Source organism: Oncorhynchus masou, chromosome 32, assembly GCF_036934945.1.
Source record: "Oncorhynchus masou masou isolate Uvic2021 chromosome 32, UVic_Omas_1.1, whole genome shotgun sequence".
Taxonomy (NCBI): domain Eukaryota; kingdom Metazoa; phylum Chordata; class Actinopteri; order Salmoniformes; family Salmonidae; genus Oncorhynchus; species Oncorhynchus masou.
The window spans coordinates 40,713,803-40,738,605 of record NC_088243.1 but is presented as its reverse complement, the minus strand read 5'-3'; the positions used below and the strand labels follow the sequence as shown (position 1 = coordinate 40,738,605).

General features: G+C 41.7%; 1 protein-coding gene across 4 annotated transcripts in view; it reads left to right on the top strand.

Annotated features, from left to right (window-relative positions):
- The window catches only part of LOC135526067 (sorting nexin-14-like), a 29,998-nt gene extending 6,624 nt beyond the window's left edge, over positions 1–23,374 (top strand). For 2 of the 4 annotated variants that reach the window (XM_064954136.1, XM_064954135.1), the window contains exons 5-29: positions 332–410; positions 504–547; positions 653–740; positions 834–918; positions 1,016–1,172; positions 1,395–1,470; positions 4,095–4,220; positions 4,307–4,421; positions 10,059–10,214; positions 10,507–10,631; positions 12,248–12,306; positions 12,877–12,903; positions 14,230–14,362; positions 16,230–16,416; positions 19,095–19,178; positions 19,408–19,508; positions 20,009–20,120; positions 20,285–20,325; positions 20,596–20,715; positions 21,121–21,244; positions 21,522–21,686; positions 21,866–21,961; positions 22,168–22,259; positions 22,750–22,806; positions 23,074–23,374. In XM_064954136.1, the coding sequence (XP_064810208.1) occupies positions 332–410; positions 504–547; positions 653–740; positions 834–918; positions 1,016–1,172; positions 1,395–1,470; positions 4,095–4,220; positions 4,307–4,421; positions 10,059–10,214; positions 10,507–10,631; positions 12,248–12,306; positions 12,877–12,903; positions 14,230–14,362; positions 16,230–16,416; positions 19,095–19,178; positions 19,408–19,508; positions 20,009–20,120; positions 20,285–20,325; positions 20,596–20,715; positions 21,121–21,244; positions 21,522–21,686; positions 21,866–21,961; positions 22,168–22,259; positions 22,750–22,806; positions 23,074–23,118 (2,494 nt within the window). In that variant the 3' untranslated portion in view covers positions 23,119–23,374. The remainder of the gene's footprint in view (positions 1–331; positions 411–503; positions 548–652; positions 741–833; positions 919–1,015; positions 1,173–1,394; positions 1,471–4,094; positions 4,221–4,306; positions 4,422–10,058; positions 10,215–10,506; positions 10,632–12,247; positions 12,307–12,876; positions 12,904–14,229; positions 14,363–16,229; positions 16,417–19,094; positions 19,179–19,407; positions 19,509–20,008; positions 20,121–20,284; positions 20,326–20,595; positions 20,716–21,120; positions 21,245–21,521; positions 21,687–21,865; positions 21,962–22,167; positions 22,260–22,749; positions 22,807–23,073) is intronic. The other 2 variants (XM_064954137.1, XM_064954138.1) reach the window with 2 other exon arrangements.
- Positions 23,375–24,803: the final 1,429 nt, after the last annotated feature.

Sequence of the window (24,803 nt, the reverse complement as noted above, 5' to 3'; positions counted from 1 at the left end):
TGCAGCCAACAAGTGCTCAACATATGGTGGAACTCCTTCAAGACTGTTGGAAAAGCATTCCTCATTGAAGCTGGTTGAGAGAATGCCAAGAGTGTGCAAAGCTGCCATCAAGGCTAGGGTGGCTACTTTGAAGAATCTATTTTCATAACTTTTTTTCTTTTTTGGTATACATGATAATACATGATTCCATGTGTTATTTCATAGTTTTGATTTCTTCACTATTATTCTACAATGTAGAAAATAGTAAACAAAAATAAAGAGAAACCCTTGAATGAGTAGGTGTGTCCAAACTTTTGACTGGTGCTCTATGTAAATAATGTTCTATTGACAGACCAACATTACTATTGGAGAACTATCAACCATGGCTGGACTTGAAAGTTCCCTCCAAAGTGGATGCCTCTCTATCAGAGGTATGGGACACTGAAAAAACGAATTTTATTTTGTGCCTTCTGGAAAGTGCTCCTGTCAATCTAAGATGTGATATGTTTTTGCTCTGTTTCAAGGTTCTGGAACTGGTTCTTGAAAACTTTGTGTATCCCTGGTATAGGTTTGTTACTGTATATTACTCACAAGTGCTCCATGTTGCACTAAATACATCCTCTGGCATGGTATATGCAGACATATGACCTGTTTTTTTTTTTCTCCTGTGAAGGGATATCACAGATGATGAGGCGTTTGTGGATGAGCTGAGAGTGACTCTGCGTTTCTTTGCCGCTGTGCTCGTACGTCGAACTCAAAAGGTGAAACAGGATTTAGACTATTCTAGATATCAGATTTTTTTAAATATATATATTTTTAAAATATATATATATATATAATATGTTCTTTCTCAGGTTGATATCCCAGGTCTTATCACGGCCAAACTGCTTAAAGTTTCCATGAAGCACATTGAAATAATAACCAAAGCAAGGCAAAAAGGTAATCATCTTAATTTTTAAATATCTTTTACTGCCAGAGTTCTTTCCAAAGAGTGGAACTTTGACCAGCGGACCCTTGACTTGTTTCTACCCCCTAGTGAAGAACGCTGAGTATCTACAGCAAGCAGCACTGGAGGAGTACGGCCCTGACCTGCACGTGGCACTACGCAGTCGCAGAGACGAGCTCCTCTACCTCAGGAAGTTGACTGAGATGCTCTTCCCCTATATTTTGCCCCCCAAAGCCTCTGACTGCAGGTAACATGGCACCATATTTCTTGAGGCAATATAGGTCATTGTCTCCTGGCTTGAGTTCATTAGGGCACACTTATGACAGAAAACAACATTTAGCATTTCTTATTAGTTGTTCAGATAGTGCCTTCTTGTTTCGGGGAGTTTCTGTTTCATGCTAACTGTATATGAACCCGGTCTCTGTTTTCCCATTTCTCTCTTTCATACCCGTCTTTCCACTATCCTCAGATCGCTTACTCTTCTGATAAGAGAGGTGTTGGCTGGCTCTGTTTTCCTCCCCGCCTTGGACTACCTGGCTGATCCTGTAAGTGCTTTGTAGCCATGAAACATGTTTAATTTAGAAAACATATGTAAAAAAAAAAAAAAAAAAAGAAGAAAAAAAAAGAAAGATTTCAACTTTATTTAACCAGGTAAGCTAGTTGAGAACAAGTTCTCATTTACAACTGCGAACTGGCCAAGATGAAGCAAAGCAGTGCAACAGAAACAACAACACAGAGTTACACATGGAATAAACAAGCGTACAGTCAATAACACAATAGAAAAAAGTCTATATACAGTGTGAGCAAATGGCGTGAGAAGGTAAGGCAATAAATAGGCCATAGTAGCAAAGTAATTACAATTTAGCAGATTAACACTGGAGTGATAGATGAGCAGATGATAATGAGCAGATGATGGTGTGTAAGTAGTGATACTGGTGTGCAAAAGAGCAGCAAAGTAAATAAAAACAATATGGGGATGAGGTAGGTAGATTGGGTGGGCTATTTACAGATGGACTATGTACAGCTGCAGCTATCGGTTAGCTGCTCAGATAGCTGATGTTTAAAGTTAGTGAGGGAAATGTAAGTCTCCAGCTTAAGCGATTTTTGCAATTTGTTCCAGTCACTGGCAGCAGAGAACTGGAAGGAAAGGCGGCCAAAGGAGGTGTTGGCTTTGGGGATGACCAGTGAGATATATCTGCTGGAGCGCGTGCTACGGGTGGATGTTTTTATCGTGACCAGTGAGCTGAGATAAGGCGGAGCTTTACCTAGCATAGACTTATAGATGACCTGGAGCCAGTGGGTCTGGCAACGAATATGTAGCGAGGGCCAGCCGACAAGAGCATACAGGTCGCAGTGGTGGGTGGTGTAAGGCGTTTTTTTTTTTTTTTTTCATTTTGTAGATGACATTGCCAAAGTCGAGGATAGTCAGTTTTACTAGGGTAAGTTTGGTGGCGTAAGTGAAGGAGGCTTTGTTGTGAAATAGAAAGGCAATTCTAGATTTGATTTAGGATTGGAGATGTTTGATATGAGTCTGGAAGAAGATTTTACAGTCTAGCCAGACACCTAGGTATTTGTAGTTGTCCACGTATTCTAGGTCAGAACCGTCCAGAGTAGTGATGGTGGGCTGGTGTGGGCAGCGAACGGTTGAAAAGCATGCATTTGGGTTGCTAGCATTTAAGTGCAACTGGAGGCCACAGAAGGAGTGTTGTATGGTATTGAAGCTCATTTGAAGGTTAGTTAACACAGTGTCCAAAGAAGGGCCAGATGTATACAGAATGGTGTCGTCTGCGTAGAGGTGGATCAGGGAATCACCCGCAGCAAGAGCGACATCGTTGATGTATACAGAGAAAAGAGTCGGCCCGATAATTGAACCATGTGGTACCCCCATAGAGACTACCAGAGGTCCGGACAACAGGCCCTCCGATTTTACACACTGAACTCTATCTGAGAAGTAGTTGGTGAACCAGGCGAGGCCGTCATTTGAGAAACCAAGGCTATTGAGTCTGCCGATAAGAATACGGTGATTGACAGAGTCGAAAGCCTTAGCCAGGTCGATGAAGATGGCTGCACAGTACTGTCTTTTATCGATGGCGGTTATGATATTGTTTAGTACCTTGAGCGTTGCTGTGGTGCACCCGTGACCAGCTCGGAAACCGGATTGCGTAGCGGAGAAGGTACGGTGGGATTCTAAATGGTCAGTGATCTGTTTATTAACGTGGCTTTCAAAGACTTTAGAAAGGCAGGGCAGGATGCATATAGGTCTGTAACAGTTTGGGTCTAGAGTGTATCCCCCTTTGAAGAGGGGGATGACCGCGGCAGCTTTCCAATCTTTAGGGATCTCGGACAAAATGAGAGGTTGAACAGACTGGTAATAGGGGTTGCAACAATGGCGGCGGATCATTTTAGAAAGAGAGGGTCCAGATTGTCTAGCCCAGCTGATTTGTAAGGGTTTTTTCCAGGTTTTGCAGCTCTTTCAAACATCTGCGATCTGGATTTGGTTGAAGGAGAAGCTGGTGAGGATCGGGCAAGTAGCTGCGAAGGGTGCGGAGCTATTGGCCGGGGTTGGGGTAGCCAGGAGGAAAGCATGGCCAGCCGTAGAGAAATGTTTATTGAAATTTTCGGTGGTGACTGTGTCACCTAGCCTCAGTGCAGTGGGAAGCTGGGAGGAGATGCTCTTGTTCTCCATGGACTTTACATTGTCCCAAACCGTTTTGGAGTTAGATCTACAGGATGCAAATTTCTGTTTGAAAGCTAGCATTTCCTCCCCTTACTGACTGTGTGTATTGGTTCCTGACTTCCCTGAACAGTTGCATACCGCAGGGGCTATTCGATACTATTGCAGTCCGCCACAGGATGTTTTTGTGCTGATCAAGGGCAGTCAGGTCTGGAGTGAACCAAGGGCTATACCTGTTCTTAGTTCTACATTTTTTTTAAAGGGGCATGCTTATCCAGGATACCTGGGCCAGGTCGATTAGAAAGGCCTGCTCGCAGAATGTTTTAGGGAGCGTTTGACTATGATGAGGAGTGGTCGTATAGCTGATAGCTGACCCATAGCTGATTCGTATAGGATTGTTGTTTTCAGGCTTGATGTGATTTGCAAGTCAGGACATAAACAAGCCAGAATGGGCATAGATTTTCTGTTGTAAATCAATACTCATTCCCATTTTAGGACACCGTGAACCATTTGCTTCTCATATTCATCAACAACTCTCCTCCCGAGGCCGCTATGGAGCCCAGCTCAACCTTGGTTCCCTTCCTGCACAAGTACTCTGACGTTCGCAACAAGAAGCCCTCTGTAAGTAGCCAAGTAACCCATCCTTTCCCCCTCTTCTCCCCATATACTGCCCTTCAAAACCACTCATCTTCTCCCCTCTTTCTCAGGTGCTGAAGCTGGAGCTGAAGGAGATCAGGGAGCAGCAGGACCTGCTCTTCCGCTTCATGAACTTCCTCAAGCAGGAGGGGGCCGTGCATGTTCTCCAGTTCTGCCTCACTGTGGGTAAGCAGGCTTTGGCCATTCGCCATTATCCCAGATATAGATGAATACAGACTGACAACGATGTCCTGGCCCAGAAACTCCCCCCTTCCCAGTGTTTGGACAGTCTGAAGGAAAATGAATAAGTGTAGGGTGTCCAATCAAAAAAGCATCTTTTGACCAATGGTTAAAATATGTTAATTGTGTAGATACTTTTCTAAGAAAACAAATGGTCCAAAACTCATGTCTGTATCATGATTCGTTCAAAATTATTGGAGTTTTTACCCTTGTAGGATGACCAGAATTAGGGTTAATAAATCAATGGAGGCCAGAGGTAAAACATGTTTGTCAAAAATCTGGAAAATTACATTACTGGCTATCTGACAGGCTCACTTTCTTGTTGAGGACATAAAACAATATAGAGGTAAGATGGATATTGATTTTGAGACTTGACCATTAGTACACCCTAAGAATTAAAAGTAATACGCTATGAAAGCGACGTGTTATTTAAGAGCAAGATGGTGGCATAGGAGTTTTGCTCACTCTTCTGCAAAGTTTTAAATGCTAATTCTAGTGTTTTTTTGACCGTCTGAACTAATCACGTACAAGAATGAGCGCTGAAATGCCTGCCAAGAGAAATATCAACATGTTGGAGCCTGCTACTCCGTCTCCGTCTACAAATCAAGAAGATACGAAATAGAAGCTGTTAGCATCCCTCTGTACATGGGTCTACAGGGACGCAGCTCCCCGTCAAAGAGGAGTAGGTTCTATCTCACTTGCTCCTGATGTCGGGAAGGCTTGCTGAGCTAAAAGAGTCTGTCCGAAATGTGCACTGATGTAAAAACTACTAAAGTCACAGTGATCGCCATCTTCGCAGACATTGAATCATTCAAGATGAAATTCACTCAATGTGAGATTGAAATTGCGAAGGTAAACCAGTCTGGCACAACACAATCAGCCCGCACAAACACAATACAAGCGGAACAGCGTGAACACCATGATATCAACATCGATGCGGAGAACATCCAGGGCATGACGGATTGTTTAAAACCTGATGGGGCTAGGGGTTCCCAACTGGGAACCCCCCCCCTCCCCCTTCAGCCCACAACGGTGGCGCAGGGAAAGCAAAAATATTCTTAAAAATATTTAACCTCCACACATTAACAAGTCCAATAGCTTAAATGAAAGATAAACACCTTGTTCATCTACCCAGCATGTCAGAATTTTAAAATGTTTTACAGCGAAAACATAGCACATATTTATGTTAAACCACCACTAGGGAAACATACAATATGTAGCCACATGGCTATGCAAATTAGCACAATCACAAACGCAGGATTAAAAGAAAAATAATTCACTAACCTTTTGAAAATCTTCATCAGATGACAGTAATAGCACATGTTACACAGTACATTTATGTTTTTTTCAATAATATGCAATTTATATCCATAAATCTCCATTTACATTGAGCCATGTTCAAGAAATGCAGCAGAAATGACCGGAGAAATTATAAATATCTCCAGCAGCTAACGCCAGATAACAGCAATAAACATCATAAACTTTGACTAAATATACATGTTCTACATATATTTAGAAAGATACACTTCTTCTTAATGCAAACTATTCAATAATCTGAGACGGCGCTCAGCCATTAGCATTATTTCTCTACTATGTTGGATTCGACAAAAATACAATTTTATAACATAAATATTCCCTTACCTTTGATGGTCTTCGACAAGAATGCCGTGGAAGGAGTTATACTTACCTAATATAACGTTTGGTTGCAGTTGGTGTGTCTTTGTATTAGCAAAAGCTAACATCTTCAGGTGAATTACCCCAAAAAGGACTTCTGATCACGAAAATTGCGCATCAAAACTTCAAATTTACATATTATATGTCGACTAAACTGGTCAAACTAAATGCAGAATCAAGCTTTAGGATGTTTTTAACGTACAAAACAATTGGCGATTAAATCAAACGTAACGAACTCCCTTCAACCAGCTTGGAAAAAAACGTCCGTTTTTCCAGAGCGCGCTCCTGAAAACTCGTGACACCTCAGTATTTGGCCCACCAAGCAGTCAAAGCTCGTGCTATTTTCTCCGTTGCATGTCTCACTGTAAGACGGGAGCGCGCTGAAGAGATAGAAACTGTTCCCAGAGCCATAGCTGGTTGGCAAGGGTGGGGGCGATGACGTCAAAGTTGGAGGAATTTTCTAAGGAGGGAGAGAGTGTTTGGGAGAATGGCTGCCCTGTGAGTTCTGCTTTACATACAGACATAATTTGAACGGTTTTAGAAGCTTTAGAGTGTTTTCTATTCAATAATAATTATTGTATGCATATATTAGCAATTTTTGACAGTTTTTTTTTAGTTTACTTTGGGCACACCATTCATCCAAAAGGGGGCAGTATTTCCCATAGCCCCATCAGGCCGAGATGGAGGAGTATTCATGCCGCTCATCCCTACGCCTGGTCTCGCTTTCTGAGACCCAGGAGGGTAGCGACACTATATCATTCCTGCAGAAGCCGCTACCTGTTGTGCTCTTCAGCCTATTATCCCGCGGGGTGATTGAGATGGAATGCAAACACCGCATCTACACTAGACCTATACTGTATTGTGGTAATATTATTTTCCCTAAAACATACCATTTCATCTGTATGGGTCATTTTCTTTTGCTCATAGTCTTTCATTTTGAGGCCTGAGCATGAGAGAAAAGTATCATAGAGTATTCTGAAGTCTTCTATTTATTATAATACAATTGCATGCCTTTATGTGAACTTCACTTTTCCTTGGAGTCTTGAGGCTGGTTTATATTATGAGTGTAGCGGTTTCACTCTGCAGTGGATTTAGTTTATATCTAATATAGAGAACATTATACCTTTTTTTGTTTATGGTTTGCATGGTGTTCCCATATTGTCATCTTATGGGGGTATCTGGTGCCCACGGGGGTGTGACTCGGCATCTGCATATCACCAATGCATGGGGAAAGGGAAAGAGCAGGCAGCATTAATGGATTGTTGTGTGACCTACACTGAGTGTACAAAACATTAAGAACACCTTCCTAAGGCCTCCCGGGTGGCGCAGTGGCCTCCCGGGTGCCACCAGAGATTCTGGGTTCGAGCCCAGGCTCTGTCGCAGCCGGCCGCAACCGGGAGGCCCATGGGGCGACGCACAATTGGCCCAGCGTTGTCCGGGTTAGGCTGGCAGGGATTGGGATCAGGGATCCTTGTCTCATCACGCACTCGCGACTTCTGTGGTGGGCCGGGTGCAGTGCACACTGACCAGGTCGCCAGGTGTACGGTGCATTGTGTCAAGAAGCAGTGCGGCTAGGTTGGGTTGTGTTTCGGAGGATGCATGGCTCTCGACCATCGCCTCTCCCGAGTCTGTACGGGAGTTGCAGCGAGGAGACAAGACTGTAACTACCAATTGGATACCACGACATTGGGGAGAAAAAAGGGGGTAAAAAAACACCTTCCTAATATTGAGTTTTGCCGTCAGAACAACCCCCATTCATCGGGGCATGGACTCTTCAAGGTGTCAAGTGTTCCACAGGGATTCTTGCCCATGTTGACTCCAATGCTTCCCACAGTTATGTCAAGTTGGCTGGATGTCCTTTGGGTGGTGGATCATTGTTGATACACACGGGAAACTGTTGAGTGTGAAAAACCCAGCAGCTTTGCAGTTCATGACACAAACCGGTGCACCTGGCACCTACTACCATACCCCGTTCAAAGGCACTTAAATATTTTGTCTTGCCCATTCACCCTCTGAATGGCACACATACACAATTCATGTCTCAATTGTGTCAAGGCTTGAAAATCCTCCTTTAACCTGTCTCCTCCTTCATCTACACTAATTGAAGTGGATTTTACAGGTGACCTCAACAAAAGGATCATAGCTTTCACCTGGATTCACCTGGTCCATCTATGCTATGGAAAGAGCTCTTATTGGTAATGTTTTTGTACACTCTGTATAAATATACGTATGTACTTGAAATACAGGACAATCAGATCTACTATCCTATTGTTGTTTTTTCTTTCAATACTTATGACTAGTCTTTTTTTCTTTTTTTTTTGCCTCTTTGGGATTCCAAGAAATCAAAAACTGGAACTAAGCAAGCACTATGTCTTGATTTTATTCAGAGGAAAAATATGTATATTACTTTAATACAATAATCACATCTGTTGAAAGAGGATGTTCATAAATGTAGCAGTACCCTTTTCAATGTAGTAGCTTCTTCTGCCCTTAGTAGGGCAAGAGGTGTGTGGTAGTTTGTAGAACTCTCGATATCAGCATTATAGACTCCTGGAATGACAGTGAAGGCAGGATCCTTTATCTCTCTGTATGCTCCAGGCATATTTGATAAAACCTTAATTTCACTATCTAATATATGGATTCAATTGTCCTTTTTATTATATATATATGTGTGTGTGTGTGTGTGTGTGTGTGTGTGTGTGTGTGTGTGTGTGTGTGTGTGTGTGTGTGTGTGTGTGTGTGTGTGTGTGTGTGTGTGTGTGTGTGTGTGTGTGTGTGTGTGTGTGTGTGTGTGTGTGTGTGTGTGTGTGTGGTGTGTGTTGTGTGTTGTGTGTTGTGTGTTGTGTGTTGTGTGTTGTGTGTTGTGTGGTGTGTGGTGTGTGGTGTGTGGTGTGTGTGTGTGTATTTATTTTAAAATTTGGTCAAAGAAGCACACATGTCTGCAGTTATTATCCCATGTTTAGATAGATCCAATTTCCAATTGAAAAACCAAAAGACTGAAAAATCCATCTTCTAAAGAGTTTACTTTCTTTTATCAGAGACATCAGTATTACTCAAGGATTGATTACATTTTGTCCTCTGTCACTATGTCCAATATTACAGAGCACTTAGATCCTCCATTCTACTTTATCAGATCACCATGCAAACTGTTGTATTTTAGATTTCAACTCCCAAACCCAGAGCACCTTGTTGGAAATTGAACATATCTTTACTCCAGAGTTCATTTCTTTTAATATTAATTCAGTAGTTGATTGTCTGGGAGGCTATTTTAAATGATTTGTAAAGGACAATACAACATGGTTTGCACCCCATCTGAATAAATCTAGAATGACGAGAATATCTGGTTTAGAAAATAAATATTAATCTCTGGATTTAACACAGCAATCCTCCTTTTGTGTTTCAAATGCTCTTCAGCTCTGTCTTTAAGAAGCAAGCTGAATTCCTTACTCAGGCATCAAGTCAAATTTTTTTTTATCCAGAGGTCATTGCAAAACCATTAAAGTAATGATAGCCATCCATCACATCTTCTAACCATTAAACTCTGTTTCTAATGAACGGCTGCCCTCTCGTCAATTAATTCTCAAGGAGACATTGTCACTGTTTACATTCACAATTAACTACATATTGTCTGATTTACTTTGATCAACTTCTTAAATCTGAGTTATAGCTTTTTATAGGCCTTTCTTGACAATATTGATCTTCAGAAGCTGTCAGGCTGAGGCTGATCTGGGCAAAAAAAAAAATTTTTTTTAAAATAAAATAACATGGGCCCAATGGAATCCGTGTGGATATGTATTTCTTTTTTTTTTGCTTTGGTAGGTTGTGCGTGTACTATTAGTTTGCTTGCGATTTGTTGCCTAATCAATCCTGGGTTAACTCTAGTTGGACCTTTCCCTTTATCCCCACCAGAGGAATTCAACGACAAGATCCTATGTCCGGAGCTGTCGGACTCTGAGACACTGATGCTCCACGAGGAGGTGAAAAAGATCTACGAGACCTACTGCCTGGATGAGAGCATCGACAAGATCCGCTTTGACCCCTTCATTGTCGAGGAGATCAAAAATAGTGAGTCATAGGGACTTGTTTGACATTTCCCGTTTTAAGACACGATCATTGTATTCGTCATGGCTTTTGTCATTGCTCAGTCATAGTTTTTTATTATTTTCTCTTTGAGAACTTATAATACCGTATCCTCTCCTTCAGATATGGATTTTAATATTGTATCTTCAGCCTTATCAACAGAATGTCTAAGTACTGTTTATAAATGGCCATAGGAACAGTTTTATTAACAGAATGTTCATTATTACAAATGGCAGCTTGGTTAGGTTATGCTCATGTGGTAGCTTTCCCTCCCCAGTTGCTGAGGGCCCTTATGCCGGGGTGGTGAAGCTGCAGACCATGCGCTGCCTGTTCGAGGCCTACGAGCATGTCCTGTCCCTGCTAGAGAACGTCTTCACCCCCATGTTCTGCCACAGCGACGAGGTCAGGACTCGGGTTGCAAAGGGAGGGTATATTACTGGAAACTTTCAAAGTCTACCAGAATTTGTGTCTTTCAAGGATTTTATGTAATCTATCACAAGACATCTAGTGGCCCCTTTGGGTACTTCAGATTACCACAGGTGTCTGTCATGTCTCTGGCCCTCTTGTGTGGCCTTATCACATGTAGTCTGAACAAAAATATAAACGCAACATGTAAAGTGTTGGTCCCATGTTTCATGAGTTGAAGTAAAAGATCCCAGAAATGTTCCATATACACAAAGCTTATTTCTCTCAAATTTAGTGCACAAATTTGTCTGCATCCCTGTTCGGGAGCAGCTCTCCTTTGTGACGATAATCCATCCACCTGACAGGTGTTTCATATCAAGAAGCTGATTAAACAGCATGATTATTACACAGGTGCACCTTGTGCTGGGGAAAATAAAAGGCCACTCTAAAATATGCCGTTTTGTCACAGAACACAATGGGAGCGTACAATTGGCATGCTGACTGCAGGAATGTCCATCAGACCTGTTGCCAGAGAATTTAATGTTAATTTCACCTACCATAAGTCACCTCCAACGCTGTTTTAGATAATTCTGTATTACATCCAACCTGCCTCACAACCGCAGACCACGTGTATGGCTTCATGTGGGCGAGTGGTTTGCTTATGTCAACTTTGTGAACAGAGTGCCCCATGGGGGCGTTATGGGCAGACATAAGCTACAGACAACGAACACAATTGCAATTTATTGATTGATTTGAATGCACAGAGATACTGTTACACTGCATGAAGCAAATTAGGCACTACATACTGACTGCTTTTCTGATCCACAACCCTTTTTTGTTTAAGGTGTCTGTGACCAACAGATGCGTATCTGTATTCCCAGTCATGTGTAATCGATAGATTAGGGCCAATTGATTTATTTAAATTGACTGATTTACTTATATGAACTGTAACTCAGTAAAATCTTTGAAATTGTTGCGTTTTATATTTTTGTTTAGTATAACATTTACATAAAATGAAATATGCTGATTAAAAAAAAAAAAAGAATATATATATATATATAAATAAATTATTGAATACCATTGGTGTTTTAATATGAGGGTCTCACCATAAAATATACTTTTATATTTGTTTTACACACCTGGGGATTTAAAAAAAATAATGAAACTATATGTATTTGTTGTCAATGTTTTGGCGTCAAACTGGTTGCAGTTGGTAAATTACAGGTAGCTTTGCAACCCTAGTCTCTCACACACAAACACTTGTGAGATCATGTCATCAATACTGGACACACGACTGACCAATGAGCTCGTGCAGCAAGTCATCATGCATTACACTATACAGATTCTCTCATTTTATTATCATACTGAAATATGAGGTGAAATAGTGTCGTCTTCTACCGATCCCTGAATACATAGAGTATCTGGAAAGTAGTTATTCGTAAGAGTCTTTAGATATCATGGTTATAGCCTGGTGTTTTTCCTGTTCATGTCAAATGATCAGGAAAAACGCCAGGACCCGACCACGGTACTTTGTTCAGTGTTAAATAGATAGTCAGGGAGGGGAGGAGGTCCTAATATGTGTGACTGGTTTCCTCCCTGCCCCTTTTTCCCAGTATTTCAGGCAACTGTTGAGGGGGGCCGAATCCCCCGCCAGGAACTCTAAACTGAGCAGGTGGGTGCTGTTTTTCCGTGGCCATAGAACGATGTTTGTATCTATATTGTGTCTATGTTCTGTCTTTTCTTAACGTAGGCTTGTCTTTTACTGTGCACCCGTGGTGTCGGTAGACTAGTTAATCTCGAAGGCACAGTTGAGCTTTTTGGATCCTTTTTGTGCTCACAAGTACGTGAATTCTCCCATCAGAATTTGGTTTTGGACCAAAAAGGAAATCCGAAGCTCCTCTGTGCCATATTACATTCACCAGGGTTTCTATCACAGGAGGTTGCTGGCACCTCAATTGGGGAGGATGGGCTCGTGGTAATGACTGGAGTGCGAAGGTTGAATGGCATGAAATGCATCAAAACGCATTGATGCCAATCCATTCGCTCCGTTCCAGCCATTATTATGAGCCGTCCAGGTGTGTACAGACTTAAAATTGGAATTATACTACTCAAGCTAAATAAAGATAGACTTTTATCTGTACACACCTGTCTCGCAGTGGCTAAGTTCAGTCAGTGTCTGTCGTCTGGTAGTGTGTTTGAGTGGCCTGTCATCTTTAACTCCTTGTGCCTGCTATTATTCCAGAAATAGCCTGAGTTTGGATGACATCCGGTGAGTATGCCCCCTCAGTATGGTGCTCAGTAATGGTTGTCCATTGCTTAGTTAACACTGCACGCAAGATATGTAACTATACTTGCCTGAATGCAGTCTGAGGAAAAGAATACTGCCTTTGTAACAAACTCGACAAACCCTGGTGGAGTTTAGTCAACGGCGCCATGTATAAACAATCCCCTCCTTTTTATAACGCACATTATTAAAGAAAAGTTAGAATTATTTTATTTTTTTGCACAGATCTGTGCTCCCTTGCAGCAAAAAGGAAGGTAGGGTGGGTAATAGTTCTTGTTCTCTCGTAGGAACAGTCTTTGTTATAAAGGCAGTGGTCAAGGCAGCATGGACTGTGTGGTTGTCAGAAAGGAGGAGGTGAACGAGGAGAATTTTTAAAGTAGAGAATGGCACTTTCTGCTTCGGACCCCCATGCATGAACACTGGCCCTGTCGCTAACCCCCTCCCCTTGTCTGTCTCTCTCTCACCAACTGCTCGCCTATATCCACCATCTTGGACAGTGCGTGTTTTTTTTTGTTTTTTTTATCCATCCATCCCTCTGGATGTTCCATGCCTTACACACTGATGGCTCTAAAGCTCCTGGGAGTGGGACTATGCCCAGAGCCCTGAGTCCCCGTCCAGCACCCCTGGTTCCTACTCACCTGCATCTGTTAACCACCACCTTCATGTCCAGTCCATTGTAGCCCTCCCATCCGGCTCTTATGGCTGTCTAACCTCACGCCCTGGCTCGCTGAAGTAAGTCGGGTCCATTGCGAGGCCTGTGTGTATCCTACATTCCCCCTCTATAAATCTTGCCTCCCATCTCCTACGCATGGGTACTTGTCATGTGGTACTAATGTTTCTTGATTTGTTCCCCTACCAGCATGGCCTCCTTGTTTGTGACTGTTCTGGGTCTTGATTTGAATGTGTCAATTTTGTGTTGCCTTTCAGTGTTAATTTTTTGTTTAGGGTGACGACAGTGTGTGGTTTCATCAGTCATTCACAAAGTGTCAGTGTTGTAATTGTACTTTTTTATTTGGCTAAAGTAACAGTTTGTTTTCCAATGAGTGTGGTTTGAGTGTATACCCCAAGCCACTCTCATCCTATAATCTCGTCAACGATTTTTCATCCACTTCTATTTTATAGAAGTGTTCACTGTTATCTGTGGTCTGGTGTGGCTACCCTGGCTTCTACCTCCCCCACCTCAACCCCAAACCATATACAGTATCCCTTCTGTCTTCCAGTCCTGCACCCACACTGCATGCGATGTGCTGAAGCCATGCAAAACTCTTGCATTGTCACAAAATTAAACAATCTCTCTTCTTTGGCCTGCAGGAACACCTCGAAGCGGGGCGAGTCGTTTGGGATCGGCCGCATCGGCAGCAAGATCAAGGGGGTGTTCAAGAGCACCACCATGGAGGGAGCCATGCTGCCCTCTTACGGACTGGTAGAGGGAGAGGATGACATGGTGAGTAGTGTGTGGCCACTGGGCTGCAGTGTGGAGCCAGGATTGGTTAGGATCGCACACTCAGGAAATGAAGGATTCATGGTAGAGGTGAAACTATGGAAGTCTTGGTAGATATGGTTTCTGTTGAATCCATATGGTATATGATGATGTCATCCTGCAGAGTGTACCTTGAATATGAAAGATGGGCTTGGAACTTTTGTTGTTGATAATTCGAATTTTGAAATGAATTCGCCAGAGACTTTATGAAGCAATACTGATTGCCAAGAGGAGTAATTTTTTAAGGTTGTGAGTTTTCACTAACCTTTTCATTGGAAATCTGGTTAATAGATTACAATTGCACGGTCAGGTAGATAAATAAACTGGAATGGGGGCCTGTTGACCCAATTTCAGCATCAGAGGTACTCTTTTTGTTCCTTGTCCTCTGGCCCAGTGCCCATATACATCGTACAGTGTTGTACTGGCCTGTATGCTTTTTCAATACCAAGATGTGTTTCTTTCTTTGTACTAAGCAGACAACAATTAGGTTGAACTTTTTGTTGGTATATAATTTCTACTTGATGTTAATGGTGAACAAACACCCTGCAACAAATTCACCAAAGGGGAAATCTTTAGCGTTTCTGCTCAGAAAATATATAATGTTGAACTCAACTAAAAATGGTTTATGATCATGTTTGATTCACTGACAGAGACCACTGCCCTGCCCCCTCTGACTAGGTATCATCATCATTCCCACAGCATTGCACAGCCGACCTCAGTATGTTTCTCTTCTTCTTCTCCCAGAGCCTTCCGTAGCTGACCCACTAGATAGTTCACATTCTAGCTATATTTTACCCCCACTAGAGCTGCTGTCACTGAATACATCTCCCATTTTACATCCTGTACTTTGTTGTTTATTCTAGTATGTCTTGTATATGTCGCTCAATATCAGTGGACCTTTGCAGTGTGTCTCCCTTTTTACCTTGTGGTTCTGTGCGGCTTCACACAAGCTTTACCATGTATGGGACCACAGACCAGGCACGTATTCACAAAGAGTCTTGGAGTAGGAGTGCTGATATACATGCACCAGACAGTTTATTAGGTACACCTGTCTAGTACCGGTTCGGACCCCCCTTTGCGTCCAGATCAGCCAGAATTCTTATATATAATACATGCCATTTAGTAGACGCGGTTTACAGACATGCGTGCATACATTTTACATATGGGTGGTCCTGGGAATTGAACCCACTATCCTGGCATTGCACGAGCCAAAGCCATGCTCTACTAACTGAGTTCGAGGACCAATTCTTTTGGACATGGATTCTACAAGGTTTCGGAAACGTTCCACAGGGTTGTTTGTCCATGCTGATGCGATGGCATCACGCAGTTGCTGCAGATTGTATGGTGGTACATTCATCCTGCGAACAGCCCATTCCATCTCATCCCGAAGATGCTCTATTGGGTTTGGGCAGCAGCAATGTTCAGATACACTGTGGTGTTCAATTGGTATCAAGGGACGTAATGTGTGCCAGGAAAACATTCCCCACACCTCTACACCACTGCCACCAGCCTGTATTGTTGACACCAGGCAGGATGGGTCCATGGACTCGTATTGCTTACGCCAAATCCTGACTCTGCCATCAGCATGACGCAACAGAATTGGGATTTGTTGGACCAGGCAATGTTTTTCCACTCCTCAATTGTCCAGTGTCGCGTGCCCACTGAAGCCGTTTCTTGTTTTTAGCTGATAGGAGTGTTGCAATAGCCTACTCTGAGAACCTTTTTGTGAATAGAGGCCCAGATTCCATACCAAACTTTCACTGTCCTTCATTGTTTTGACCTTCACCCTCTTATCTCTGACCGCCCTCTGTCTGTGGCTGGGCTCTGTCAGGTGGAAGAGGCCATGATGGTTCAGGAGGATGACTCCCCCATGGAGGCCGTCAGTACCCCCAGCACCCCTCGCAATCTCTCAGCCTGGACCATCACCATCCCCTACATAGACTTCTTTGATGATGACATCAAGAGGGAGAGGATCCCCGTGTTCTGTATCGACGTGGAGCGCAACGACAGGAAGGCAGGTGAGATTCACAGGATGCTCTGGGATCTGTGTGGCTTACAGGTGAAACTAGGCCCAGGGGCTTAAGTATTACCTACAGGCTGGTCTGGGATCAGTGTGGTGTACAGGTGAAACCAATACTGCTTATACTGTACAGTTGAAGTCGGAAGTTTACATACACTTAGGTTGGAGCCATTAAAACTTGTTTTTCAACCACACCACAAATTTCTTGTTAACCTCTGGGATCGTTCGGGACGCTAACGTCCCACCTCGCCAACAGCCAGTGAAATTGCAGGGCGCCAAATTCAAACAACAGAAATCTCATAATTAAAAGTCCTCAACCAAAAAGTATTTGACACTATTTTAAAGATACACTTCTCGTTAATCCAACCACAGTATCCGATCATTATGTTAGGTCAGAAACTTACAGAAACCATTCAGCCATTTTCCAACCAAAGAGAGGTGTCACAAAAAGCAGAAATATAGATACAATTAATAATCAGATGACACTCCCAAGACTCTATGTTACACAATACATGTGTAACATTGTTGTGGAGTCAACAAAAGTCATAAATAGCATTATAAATCTTCACTTACCTTTGCTGATCTTTGTCGGAATGCACTCCCAGGACTCCCACAAGAAATGTTTGTTTTGTTCTATTACATCCATATTTATGTCCAAATACCTCAGTTTTGTTTGCGCGTTTAGTTCACTATTCCAAAGGCACAATGCGCGAGTGCAAAATCCAGACACATTTTTACTATGATTAAATGTCAGGAATTGTGAAAAAATTATGTATTTTGCTAAGGTGTATGTGAACTTCCGACAACTGTATATGGGTCTAAAAGGGCTTTTTTGAATAGGTTTAAATCTACAATGGCTAAACAAGGCTGTTCTATACTTCCATTAGCACTGGATGAAATTCGGCTTCATTATCTATCATCATGCTGCCTGTTGCTGACATAATGCAAGTAATACGATGACAACTCTAACTCTATTACAGAACTTCTTCTGTGTTCTGTCAGTCATCAACTTTTTCTTTCCATCAAATATTTCAAATGCCTTATAAGCTTCCCATTTATAGCAAAACAGATACACAAGGGATGATTTTGCCGAGATATTTAGAGTATGTAGGCCTACTGTATTCACACCCCTTGACTTTTTCCACATTTTGTTGTTTCAGCCTGAATTTAAAATGAATTAAATTGAGATTTTTTTTGTCACTGGCCTACACACAATACCCCATAATTTCAAGGTGGAATTATGTTTTTCATTTTTTTTTTTTAATAAGTTGCATGAACTCTGTTTGCAATAATAGTGTTTAAGATGATTTTTGATTGACTACCTAATTTCTGTAACCCACACATAACATTATCTGTAAGGTCCCTCAGTCGAGCAGTGAATTTCAAACACCGATTCAACCACAAAGACCAGGGAGGTTTTCCAATGCCTCGCAAAGAAAGGCGCCTATTGGTAGATGGGTAAAAAAGCACACACGGAAAATCCTTTGAGCATGGTAAAGTTATTCATTACACTTTGACGGTGTATCAATACACCCAGTCACTGCAAAGATACCAGTGTCCTTCCTAACTTAGTTGCCGGAGAGGAAGGAAATCGCTCAGGGATTTCACCATGAGGCCAGTAGTCGCTTTACAACCGTTTAATGTTCACAATACTAACCTAATTGACAGAGTGAAAAGAAGAAAGCCTGTACAGAATAAAACTTTTTCTAAACATGCATAATTTTTGCAACAAGGCACTAAAGTAAAACTGCTAAAAAAATGTTGCAAAGAAATTAACTTTATGCCCTGAATACAAAGCTTTATGTTTTGGTCAAATCCAACACCACACATCACTGAGTACCACTCCATATTTTCAAGCATGGTGGTGGCTGCATCATGTTATGGTATGCTTGTCATCTGCAAGGACAAGGCAGTTTTTTAAGATAAAAAATGAGCTGAATAGAGCAAACCACAGGCAACAAATTCACCTTTCAGCAGGACCGTACACAAAGCATAAAACACCATGCCCAAATATACAGTGCCTTCGGATAGTATTCAGACCCTTTGATTTTTTTCCCCACATTTTGTTAGGGTACAGCCTTATTCTAAAATTGATTCAATTGTTTTTTACCCTCATCAATCTACACACAATACCCCATAATGACAAAGCAAAAACAGTTTTTTTAAATACATTTTTACTTATTTATATATATTTTTTTGAAATATATATTTTTCTAACATGTTGGGGATTGAATACAGTTGAAGTCGGACGTTTACATACACCTTAGCCAACTACTTTTCAACTCAGTTTTTCACAATTCCTGACATTTAATACTAGTAAGAATTCCCTGTCTTAGGTCAGTTAGGATCACCACTTAACAAGTCCGAACCGATTTGCCAAAACTCTAGTTTGTTAACAAGAAATTTGTGGAGTGGTTGAAAAACGAGTTTTAATGACTGCAACCTGAGTGTATGTAAACTTCTGACTTCAACTGTACTTATCTAATCAAGATAGTATATTAGTGTTTTATTTGTCATTTTGTTTTCCCAATGTTAGACTTTTTCTTCCACTTTGACATTAGAGTATTTTGTGTAGATCGTTCACAAAAAAAGACAATTAAATCCATCTTAATCTCACTTTGAAGACCGTATGTCCACTCTTAATATTGATGTATTGTTCCCCTTTGTATTTCACAGTGGGTCATGAGACCGAGCACTGGTCTGTGTACAGAAGATATCTGGAATTTTATGTCCTTGAATCAAAACTCACTGAGTTTCATGGTAAGTACATGTTTTAGATGATTTCTTCAGGTTTCAGTCCCTGTAACCACTCATCGCATCGTCCATTGTAAATCGACAGCCAGAACACATTGGCCAAATGTTTCTTCTTACACTGAATAATTCCACCCATTTCTAAGAATATTTATAACAGTATTTTCACATTGTTTGATTGTCTTCAAGCCTTCTCATCCAGGATTTGTTATTATTTTGTGCTCCTCTGTCACAACAGGCTCATTCCCAGACGCCCAGCTGCCTTCCAAAAGAATCATCGGCCCCAAGAACTATGAGTTCTTGACCTCCAAGCGGGAGGAGTTCCAGGAGTACCTCCAGGTAGGTAGTCATTATGGACTAAACAAGCGCCGGGGTGACGTTTCCCATAGGTACAGATGTAGGATCAGCTTCCCCTCCCCGAATCCTAACCTTAAACATTAGTAAGGACAATACAAAATTGACTCAAGATCAGCGTCCAGGGGAAACTTCGCCTTACAACAGAGAGGCCATGCTTCGGGAAATAGCTGGTCTCTCCCAATGGATCTATGTCCGCTTATGTAGCTGATGTAGAGGCTGGAGAGGTATTAGCAACCAGAGGGTTTATGGTTCAAATCCCAGGGGTGCTGGGTTCAGAATCTACCACCAAACCCCAAATATAGGGTTACTGTGGTTGACCCTGAACTGGTTCCAGCTTCTCAAGTATGTGTGCTGACTCGGGGTGGGGAGCCTAGGACACGTTTCCATTGTTACAAATGAATAACAAAGTGCTATTCTATGCCAGCCCTCAGTGAATATGTCAACAAAGTGAAGATTGTTGAATCCTTCTGTTTATTTTCCAGAAACTTCTCCAACACCCTGAGCTGAGCAACAGTCAGCTGCTTGCAGACTTCCTCTCCCCTCACAGTATGGACTCTCAGTTTGTGGACAAGATGCTCCCTGATGTCAATCTAGGTATGCAACACTGGCCAAGTAGCCTCATCCCAGATACGTTTGTGCCACCTTGCCGACTCCTATGGTCATTGTAACGTGGCCAAGAGTTCTATGTTAGTAACATCTCTCACAACCTGCGCTCCTGTTGAACTCATTTGAGTTTAACATTGTTTATTTTCCGACAGGGAAGATCATCAAATCAGTGCCCAGCAAACTGATAAAAGAAGTAAGTCATCCATTTTCGACTTGGGTTGGGAAAGAACGTTGTGGCGGCATCCTTGTAAAATAATTCCTGGGATAGTCATTTAGGAATATAAGCCACACATGCCTGTGGAATCCACGTATATAAGTCATGTCAGCTATGTTATTAGAGTATACCAGTCAAAAGAAATGAATGAACCGCAGGGATCCAGTGACTCAAATGTCAAATAACACATTTAACTGTGCTTTCACAGTAACCTATAAGGAATCTCCCCTGTGTTTTTTTCCGTTTCAGAAAGGGCAGCATTTGGAGCCATTTCTCAATTCCTTCTTTAACTCCTGTGAATCGCCCAAGCCCAAACCCAGCCGGCCAGAGCTGACCATCCTCAGTCCCACGTCAGAGAATGATAAGAAGGTGGGCTTACCTGGGTCTAAATAGTATTTAATTTCTTTCAAAATATTTTAGGTGCGCTTGATTTGGCTTACCTAGCCTGCTTATTTGGGGTGGGGGGCAGGTTTGACTTTGCACTAGTCCATTGGTTCCATTCGACTGGGGAAGCTAATTCAAATGCACATTAAATATTTGGAAGAGATGCAAATACTTTTTCGATCTGTGTCTGGCATGCTTAGACTCCCATACTCACACACGCTTACCTTAGTTGCCAAGTGTTTCGTGTTTCTAGTTAGGAGAGCCACTTAAATGCTCAGCAAAATTGGAACAGATCCTATAAATATAACTGCTGGGTGTGTTTTTACATGTTGTTATTTTGTTATTCCCGTCCATTTTAAAGTGTTGTTGACATTTGCTTGAACTCCGTAGCTCTTCAATGAACTATTCAAGAACAACGCCAACCGATCAGAGAGCACGGAGAAGAAACATAACCAGAACTACTTCATGGAGATGATCACTGTGGAAGGAGTGTATGACTACTTGATGTTTGTGGGTAAGTCGGCCCCACCCATAGCATTTGTCTATCCAGTGACAAAGTAGTGCAGGAATGTAACGCTCAATACTAAATTGGTCTCTACTAGGTACTAGTGGAGATATGAGAGAATTAAGTAGGTGTAAAAAATATGGTGGAAATTCTATCTAGCCAATTAGAGGGTAAATCAGTGTTATTGTCACCTTTCGTAAATCCTATACCTATTTAGAAAATCAATAATTGATTGGATATAACCTAGCATCTCATCACTCTCCCACTGCTTGACTGTCATTGGCAGGTCGAGTGGTCTTTCGCATCCCTGATTGGCTGCACCACCTGCTGATGGGCGGGAGAATCCTGTTAAAGAACACCCTGGAGGCGTACACAGACCACTACCTGCAGCATAAACTGGACAAGGTGTTCCAGGAGCACCGCCTCATTTCTCTCATCACCCTGCTCAGAGGTCGTGAGCTTACCTCCAACCTTCTACTGTTTTCTTCTTCCAATTTCTACTTTTTCTACATTTTATTTCTATTATTATCCTTCTGTTTTGTAAAAAAAATATATATATATATATATATATATATATAAAAAGCAATGAGTGATATGACTCTTATTTTGATGTTTGTCCTTGTGTACTAGATGCTGTGTTCTGTGAAAACAGTGAGCCACGCTCCTTGGCAAATAAGCAGAAAAGGGCCAAGAAGACCTTTGAGGAAATGACGAAATACATTCCAGGTCCTTAGTAGTTCTCTTAGGTTCAGATGTTTTCATGAAGTACATCTCAAGTTAAAGTGGGGAACTTGGCGAGGACTATTAGCTCTTATGTTGGGTTCTATGTAGTTGAAAAAGTGTTTTTAATTTTTGCTATAAAGTCAAGAAAAAATGTATTATTAGAAGTCAATTGATTTGACCCTCTAAGATGATGAGTGTTTTCCCTTCAGAATTCCTGGGCAAGTGTTTTGGAGAAGAGGCCAGGTACGAGGGGGTCCGCCTGCTCTTCGATGGACTACAACAGCCTGTTCTTAACAAACAGGTACGACAATGCAGCGAGGCATCTAAAGTTACAACGATCATCACACAAAGTACAGGAGAATGCAAGGTTGAAAAGAATACTATCATATATCATTGTTTCAAATGCACGGAAACTGACTTGGTTGAAGTGTGAAAGCTCATTAGCGTCCTCAGGCATTGTAGTAGTTGGAGGCTTGTGAAGGCCAGTTAGTCAGTGAATTTGTATCCTACATGTAAACACCAGAAAGGCAGCTTATTATTATTATTATTATTATTATTTCAGACAGACCATGTGTAACATCAGTATAAGGTTGCGACATGCCGTATCTCATTTTCATGAGCTACGGTATGTAACTCATGGGCAGCTAACCTAAAACATAATGAGAACAGTGTGTTTAGTACAGTACTGTATGATTTAGACAGCAGTGAACACATTTTAGATCAGTGATGAAAAGTCCAATTTAGGAATTTTGTAGTCATTCTAATGATCCTTCTGCATCATTTTTCCTCAGTTGACTTATGTCTTACTGGACCTTGCTCTTCTAGAGCTGTTTCCTGAACTGAACAAGGTAAATGGATTATTTTAATTTTACTTCAAAAGGGAGACGCCCGCATATCTGGTAAGAGGTGTGCTGGAACATGAAATTCGATTTAAAAGACGTTTCTGTACACTACTTACTTGAAATGTTTAATTCACTTAATTGAAAGGCCAACATTTTAAGTGCATTGTGTAAAAAGCCCGAACCGTCATCCTATTATCATTCCAGCAGTAATCATTGTTTTATACATTGTATACATATTTTTAATTCATGGATTTGATTCATTTTTTTCACCAGCAGCCGGGACAGAAGGAGACTCCTAACATGGCTCCATGGATGTAGTAAGAGGATGGGGACTCGCTTTAGTCTTTGCTTTATCTGTTGCATGTGCAATAGACTGTGTACATACAGCACTTAAACCATTGATACCGCTGCACTTGTGATCATTTTTACTGTAAGCTGTGCTTAGCCTGTCATTTTTTTTTACCATTGACAATTTCCTAAGATACAGATTCGTAAAAGTGTAACACTGGAAAAATGTGTTTGAAGATAAGTATGATTATGCTAATAAAATATTTATTGATAAAATAAAAAAACATCCTGATGTTCCTGACTCATAACATTAATCCGACTACGCTTGTCCAAACTTGGTCACTGATTTTGTCAACTTCCCCACGTGGTTTCTGGTTTCCTGTCTATCAGTACGTGTTCAGATCCATGACTCATTTGGTTCTGCACTCTGCGGTAGTCAGTAGCAACATGCAGTCTTCCCTTCTCGGCAAGCCTTTGAAACTTTATTTACAAGGGTTAGGCAAAAATACCATGGGTATTTCAGAAAGGGATGTGGAAGAGGATTCTTTAGATTCCTCCATCGGTCTGTCAACACTTGAGGTGAAACATAATGCCTCTCCCAGCAGATGTACAGGACAGTCAGACTTTTATTTTACCTTTATTGTACTAGGCAAGTCAGTTAAGAACAAATTCTTATTTTCAATGACGGCCCAGGAACAGTGGGTTAACTGCCTGTTCAGGGGCAGAACGACAGATTTTGTACCTTGTCAGCTCAGGGATTTGAACTTGCAACCTTTCGGTTACTAGTCCAATGCTCTAACCACTAGGCTACCCTGCCCCAGACTTATTCATATACTGCATGCAAAGACATTTGACATGTCAGTTCTTAATCTTAAAAATAATTTAGAGGTCTGACTATCAAAGTTTTTGCCTAAAATATTTCATATTCCTTTATGAACATGTCAGTCAACATGACTGAGTGGAAAAAGATCCGCAATAAATAATATAAAATAAGGACCTTGAAATGCTTCTTACGAAGCCACTCCTTCGTTGCCCAGGCGGTGTGTTTGGGATCATTGTCATGCTAAAAGACCCAGCCACGTTTCATCTTCAATGCCCTTGCTGATGGAAGGAGGTTTTCACTCAAAATCTCACGATACGTGGCCCGATTCATTCTTTCCTTTACATGGATCAGTCGTCCTGGTCTCTTTGCAGAAAAACAGCCCTAAAGCATGATGTTTCCACCCCCATGCTTCACAGTAGGTATGGTGTTCTTTGGATGCAACTCAGCATTCTTTGTCCTCCAAACACAACGAGTTGAGTTTTTACCAAAAAGTTCTATTTTGGGTTCATCTGACCATATGACATTCTCCCAATCTTCTTCTGGATCATCCAAATGCTCTCTAGCAAACTTCAGACGGGCCTTGACATGTAATGGCTTAAGCAGGGGGACACCTCTGGCACTGCAGTATTTGAGTCCCTGGCGACATAGTGTGTTACTGATGGTAGGCTGTGTTACTTTGTTCCCAGCTCTCTGCAGGTCATTCACTAGGTCCCCCCCCCGTGCGGTTCTGGGATTTTTGCTCACCGTTCTTGTGATCAATTTGACCCCACGGGGTGAGATCTTGCGTGGAGCCCCAGATCGAGGGAGATTGTCAGTGGTCTTGTATTTCTTCCATTTCCTAATAATTGCTCCCACAGTTGATTTCTTCAAACAAAGCTGCTTACCTATTGCA